General features: G+C 51.1%; 1 protein-coding gene across 3 annotated transcripts in view; it reads left to right on the plus strand.

Moving 5' to 3' along the window:
- SMOX (spermine oxidase) overlaps positions 1 to 6,464 on the plus strand; it is a 39,440-nt gene extending 32,976 nt beyond the window's left edge. Inside the window, exons 4-8 of one of the 3 annotated variants that reach the window (XM_081257528.1) lie at positions 1,736 to 1,909; positions 2,072 to 2,831; positions 3,529 to 3,689; positions 5,543 to 5,632; positions 6,077 to 6,464. In XM_081257528.1, coding sequence (XP_081113654.1) covers positions 1,736 to 1,909; positions 2,072 to 2,831; positions 3,529 to 3,689; positions 5,543 to 5,632; positions 6,077 to 6,214 — 1,323 coding nt within the window. In that variant the 3' untranslated portion in view covers positions 6,215 to 6,464. The other 2 variants (XM_081257529.1, XM_081257530.1) reach the window with 2 other exon arrangements.
- The last annotated feature ends 476 nt before the right edge of the window (positions 6,465 to 6,940 follow it).

Genomic DNA, 6,940 nt, shown 5'->3' on the forward strand with positions numbered 1-6,940 from the left:
AACTTGCCAGTGTCCTAGGAGGGAGAGTGGGCATGTGATCATGCTCACAACCCTTCAGTGATGCCAGGGTCTTTTTTTTTTTTTTAATACACTTATTTATTTTTGGCTGCATTGGGTCTTCGTTGCTGCTCATGGGCTTTTCTCTAGTTGCGGTGAGCGGGGGCTATTGTTCCTTGCGGTGCGCGGGTTTCTCATTGTGGTGGCTTCTCTTGTTGCAGAGCATGGGCTCCAGGCACGCGGGCTTCAGTAGCTGCGGCGCGTGGGCTTCAGTAGTTGCAGCGTGCGGGTTCAGTAGTTGTGGCTCGTGGGCTTAATTGCTCCGCTGCATGTGGGATCTTCCTGGACCAGGGCTTGAACCCATGTCCCCTGCATTGGCAGGTGGATTCTTAACCACTGTGCCACCAGGGAAGTCTGCCAGGGTCTTAGATAAAGTCCAGGGTCCTTGACATGACTGTTAGTTCTTCGTGCCCTGGCCCCTGCCTGCCTTTCCAAAATCTTCTGTTGCAACTCTCTTTCTTTTCACTGCCCACTTCTGCAAGACAGAGCCACTTTGCATCTTACACGGTCCCTCTCCCCTGTCTTTGAATATGCTGTTCCTTCTGCCTGAAATACTTACCCTCTCTTTTCCACTGCCTACTTGGCTATCTCCTGACTGTCCAAGGTTTTCTGAGCTGATCTCACAACCCCTGGGTTCTTTCTTGTCACAACTCATCATACATAAACAGCCCAGTTATGATATCTCTCCAGCTTGAGTGAGGACAGGAGCTTGGTTCCATGTCCGTCTCCCTCAACATTACAACTTGTGTTGGGCACATAGCCCAGTAAATGTTTGTTGAGTGAGTGTTGGGGCTCAGACCTTGCCCTTTGGGGATCCCAGCCTGACCCAGGACTGGCTTACTTTCCTCAGGGAGACCTGCCCAGTGTTTGGGGGGAGTTATGTATCAGGCAGGCAGGGGAGGCAATAGGCCCGCACTCCAAGGGACTGTTCATTGCTTTTTGTTGATGAAGTGTGGTCTGGAGTTCTTGCCAAAATATGCCTGTGAAATGTACTTCCATTCCTTGGTGCACTGGGGCCTCCTTCCTCTCCACATGCCCTGCCCCAACATGGCCATCTTCCTTAAATGCATCTGGGTCCTGCAGTAAAGGGGGCACTTTGTGTGGACCTGAGTATGATTGGGAGGGTCTCCCGAAAGATCAGATTTCAGGGCCTCTTCTGCTCCCTCTCCCCCAAAACACTGGCCAGGCCAGAGCTCCAGACTGCCCTCCTGGGATAGGGTGAAGCAGATACACTTGAGCAGGAATGTCAGGGGAAGAATTTGTGCATTTGGTTCTTGGAAAAGGGAAATGTGTGTAGACCTGGGTTCTTCGGTGAGCAGTATGCTCAGCCATGTAGAGCGCATGAAGGAGCGGTTCCTTCCCCACAGACTGTATAGGCACCAGACATTTCACTTTGTTCTAAGCAGGGGCTGAGCAAGAGAGCCTCTGGGACCCACCCCACCTCCTGTGTGTGGAGGCAAGGAAGCTGACTGCCCAGGTTCAGCCCCAAACCTCGATTTTGTTGGTTCGGCCTCAGTGCAGCACTGAGCATGACGTTGATTTACCGAAGGAGAGGCCCCGTGGGCTTAGCACATCCGGGAACACCTTGGAGGTGGTGACTACTGAATTGGAGCTCTTAGGTCTGAGATGGAGGTGGGATGAATGAATGTGTTTTCAGTCTCCTGGGGTCTCTTTGTAGGTCTATAACTTGACCCAAGAGTTCTTCCGGCACGGTAAACCAGTCAATGCTGAGAGTCAGAACAGCGTGGGGGTGTTCACCCGAGAGGAGGTGCGCAACCGCATTAGGGACGACCCTGATGATCCAGAGGCCACCAAGCGCCTGAAGCTCGCCATGATCCAGCAGTACCTGAAGGTATCTTTGCCATCTCGGACCTCTGTTGAGTACAAATGCCAGAGTGAGGAAGACTGACCCTGGGGAATCTGGGTCCGAGGAGGGCGGCACTGCCCTAAAGTCCTGCTCCTACCCCTGCCCAGCCTTGGCGGTCACCTGGCTCCCCTCTGGCTCTTCCCACAGGTGGAGAGCTGTGAGAGTAGCTCGCACAGCATGGACGAGGTGTCCCTGAGCGCCTTTGGGGAGTGGACTGAGATTCCCGGTGCCCACCACATCATCCCCTCGGGCTTCATGCGGGTTGTGGAGCTGCTGGCTGAGGGCATCCCGGCCCACATCATCCAGCTGGGGAAACCCGTCCGTTGTGTTCACTGGGACCAGGCCTCGTCCCGCCCTCGGGGACCTGAGATTGAGCCCCGGGGTGAGGGTAACCATAATCATGACACTGGGGAGGGCAGTCAGGGTGGAGAGGAGCCCCAGGGGGAGAGGCAGGATGAGGATGAGCAGTGGCCGGTGGTGGTGGAGTGCGAGGACTGTGAGGTGATCCCGGCGGACCACGTGATCGTGACCGTGTCACTGGGTGTGCTCAAGACGCAGCATGCCAGCTTCTTCCGGCCAGGCCTGCCTGCTGAGAAGGTGGCTGCCATCCACCGACTGGGCATCGGCACCACCGACAAGATCTTTCTAGAATTCGAGGAGCCCTTCTGGGGCCCCGAGTGCAACAGCCTACAGTTTGTGTGGGAGGACGAGGCGGAGAGCCGCACGCTCACTTACCCACCTGAGCTCTGGTACCGCAAGATCTGTGGCTTCGATGTCCTCTACCCGCCTGAGCGCTACGGCCACGTGCTGAGTGGCTGGATCTGTGGGGAGGAGGCCCTTGTCATGGAGAAGTGTGATGACGAGGCAGTGGCCGAGATCTGCACAGAGATGCTGCGGCAGTTCACAGGTGCGTCTCTGTCTCTGCGCCGCTGCCTGCTCCATGAGCCTCGCTGCATCTGCCCTCCTCCGCTAGACCCTCTGAGTCTCCTGAACCGTGTGCTAGCATCCTCGTGCCTAGGTTTTGACATTGAGGTGGTGTGCCCACTGGGAGAGATGTGGTAGGGCGCTGCGTCTTGGCCTTGGCCTCCTAAATTGCAGGCTCTCCCCGTTTGGAACTTGAGACACTCAAAACCACAGGCTCTGTATTTCTTCTCTGTTTCTAAGGGCTGTTGGTGAAAAACTCAGATTTCACCGCAAAACCTCAGATTGCTGATTTCCTACTCATGTTGTCTTGCTAAGAGATGGATTTGTGGTTTTTTCTGTCTGATTTTTAGTAGAACATCTTTCCTCCACTATCCCAGAAGAGCCTCACAAGAACCCCTGAAGTTGAAAGGGGGAACATTATTATCTGGAATGTTTTTCAGATAGGAAAATTAAGGCCCACAGAGAGGAGGTATTTTGCTGGGGGTCACAACGAGGCATTGAGGGGTACACAGCTTGAACCCCAGCCTCCATCCCCACCTCCTCCATCCTCCATGTTTATCTGTAGCAGCCTGGCCTTCCTGGAGCCCTAGAGGTAGAGTGGGAGTTGTCTTCTCAAGGGTGTCTTCTCTGTGCAGCCATTTCATATTCTCCCCCCAACCCTTGGCTCTTCTCCCCAACAGGGAACCCCAACATTCCAAAGCCTCGGCGAATTCTGCGCTCAGCCTGGGGCAGCAACCCCTACTTCCGGGGATCCTATTCATATACACAGGTGGGCTCGAGTGGGGCAGATGTGGAGAAGCTGGCCAAGCCCCTGCCATACACGGAGAGCTCCAAGACAGCGGTAAGTGTGGGTGTGCTGGGTATGTGAGGGAGGGGTTGCAGAGTGAAGGGATCTGTGAGGGGTGCGGTGGGCATTTTGTATGTGTGTTTGGTCCAGGGGAGGAGTGGGAGGGTAGTGTTCACTGAGGAGTGCCAAGGTAAGATAGCTGGAGCAGCTCCCATAATGAAGGAGAAAACAGAAAATGTGCACTTAACATCTGGAAGAACAGAGTCAAATTGAGATGTGTTAAACTCTTTCTTGAGGTTATAAAAACTGAGCCATTTAATGCTGTGCTGTCCAATATGGTAGCCATTAGCTTTAAAGTAATAAATCCAACATTTTGTTCGTCAGTTGCACTAGCCACCTTTCAAGTTTGAGAGCCACCTGTCACTCATGGTTACCATGTTAGGGTGTGTCACTATAGAGCATTTCTGTCATCGTGGAAAGTTCTTTTGGACAGCACTGACCGAGTATGTTTTGTTTATTTTCCCTAATATGTTTTAGAAAATAAAATTGAGAATACTGACCCTCCCCCAAATTACATCAACTATGTAATAATATACACAGAAAAATAATAAATTGAAAAGAAATTATCTCTATATATTTCTGTTCCCATGAAGTAAATTTTGAATTTGCCCCACCAAGCATACACATACAATAAATGTTAAAACCCCAACAGAATTATATTTAAAATAATTCTTTGGTGTAATTGGTGAAGAAGATTGTAGTCAACCAATATGTGTTGTGACTGCCCTGGCTGTGCTCAGGGGGAGAGAGGAAAAGGCCTTCACTTCTGCTACAGCCATCCTCCTGAAAAGCACACCTTTTCTTGTCACCTGCATCAGTTAGGACTAGTGCATATAACAAAAAGCAAAACAAAACAAACTGTGGTTTAAACAAGATGGAACTTAGGTAACATAAAAGGAAATCCAGAGGTAGGTGTCAGGGCCCAGTATCAGTAGCACCTGGCTCCATCTTCCAGGCCACCTCGTGGTCTAAGAGGTCTGTGGAGGCTGCTGCTCTCGCTCTCATATCTGTGACAGGCTGATGGGTAAAAGAAGGGAACCCCTGGGCTGAGTCAGTGTTTCTAAGCAACAGTGCACTTGAAGTTGATTGGCTAGAACTTAGTCACATGACTCCACCAGCTGCTAGTGGGATACTAGGTTGGGATACATCTTTTTTTTTTTTTTTTTTCTGAATGGCAATGGACCCAGTTAAAAGACAGGATTTTTGTTACTGAGGAGAAAGAGAATGGATGTGGGAGTAGGGAGCTCGCCCTCTGCCATAATATGTGCCCCCTTTTCAGCTTAACCACCTCTGTGGGCTCTTTGTCGGTGGGTTAAAACCTCACTACTCAAGGTGGGTGATCCATGGACAGAGAGCACTGGCATCATGTGGGAGCATGTTAGATGTGCAGACTTTCAGCCCCCACCCCCAGACCTGATGAATTAAAAACTGCATCCTACCAGGGTCCCCAGCTGGTACCTTTGCACATTCAGTTTGAGATGTACTAGAATAAAATCCAAACTCAAGCTTGGAATGCAAGCATTAGTTCTGTGCTTGGACCCCACCTAAACAGCCTCCTTTCTTAAGGTTAAGCCCTGGCTATACCAAAATTCTCACTGTCTCTTAGACCAGGCCTGTTTTGGTGCATTTTTGCCCCCATTTTTCCTTCTTCCTGAAACGTCCTTTGCCTGTTTATTTATCCAGCATCTTCCGAGAAGAAGCCCAAAGGTCCTGTCCTCTGGGAAGCTTTGTGTGATCTCCCTGACAGTGGGCCTCTTTCCTGGGCTCTCAGCACCTCGCCCAAACACCCATCACGTCACGTATGACGCCATTTAGTAATTGGGTTTCGTGTCTGGCTTCCCCACCAGCAAGGAAGCTCCTCAAAGCAGCTGCCTGGTCACCTTTTATCTTCCAAGTGCCCAGAACAGTCCCTGGAACCTAATAGAGGCTCCATAAAGGTTTGTTAAATTACTGCCTAACTTTATTGAGTGCTTATATTCTTTCAGGTTCTGAGTCCTTTAGATACATTATTTCACTTAATTCTTACACCCACTCTCAGAAGTAGAGGGTATAAACCCATTTTGGAGATGAGAAAATCAAAGCTTAGGGAGGTTAAATGATTCCCTGAGTTCACTAGTAAGAGGCACAGTGAGTCTCTGAAATTGTAGAGACAGGACTTGTGAAAGCCTCAGAGCAAAAAGAACTGAGGCCTGGATGTTTGGGGAAGAAGCAGGGGAAGATGGACAGGGGAATGGGCAACTCCTCATCCTGTGGAAATAGCAGTACCTGCATCTCAGATGCCTGCTTATTCCTCTGTGACTTGTAGTATGGATGGGTGGTTCTGGGGCAGACAGGTAGCCTTTCTTGCTCCTCCACCTTCACTTCCCTGTCCCCCTGCCCAGCCCATGCAGGTGCTGTTCTCAGGTGAGGCCACCCACCGCAAGTACTATTCCACCACCCATGGTGCTCTGCTCTCTGGCCAGCGCGAGGCTGCCCGTCTCATTGAGATGTACCGAGACCTCTTCCAGCAAGGGACCTGAGGGCCTCCTCGCTGCCGAGCGTGTTCCTTAAAGAACCACTAACTTGTGACTGTCAGCCCTGCCCCTTGCTGTTGTGTACTCCTCATTTCCTAATCCTCTGGAGAATGGATTTGTATCTTTTGTAGAGCTAGACATCTAAATGGCTTCAGACCTGGCCCTGTAGCTTTTCCTTTTCTCCTTGCTGGGTGGTGACCAGGGTGGGGTCTGTTGATTTACCTCTGTGCTCTGACCTCTGACCTCCCCATGCCTCCCCTCATCTCCAAACTTGTTATTGTAAGTGCCTTCAATACTCTGCATTTTGGGATAATAAAAGAGGCTGGCCCTTCCTGTGCTCCTCAGCTTCTCTCTTCCGTTTTTCTTAGCCTTGTGTGTATATGTGTGTGTGTGTGTGTACGTGTGTGTATGTGTGTCTGTGTTTATCTGTCATATCCTCTTTGAGTGAAAGGATGGTGGGGGGCGTTGTGGTCTGGCTATACCCCCAGAAAGGAAGGTGCCTGCCTTTAGTGGAAGGGGTATCCCCTCACCCCAATCTGTTTGTGGTTGTTTCCTTTCCTGCCCGTGAGACCCCTCTGGAGTAAGGGTCCCTCACTGCCCAGCCTCAGCTCCTTTAGGACAGGCCTGGGTCTGCCTGTTGGCCATTTGCCAGACTTCTCAGAGCCTGATCGGGTAACATGGCCACATGGAGTGAAGGTGAGTTTTATGGGAGGGGACACCTGTTGTGGCTCC

Source organism: Mesoplodon bidens (assembly GCF_964165515.1).
Source record: "Mesoplodon bidens genome assembly, chromosome: 15".
Taxonomy (NCBI): domain Eukaryota; kingdom Metazoa; phylum Chordata; class Mammalia; order Artiodactyla; family Ziphiidae; genus Mesoplodon; species Mesoplodon bidens.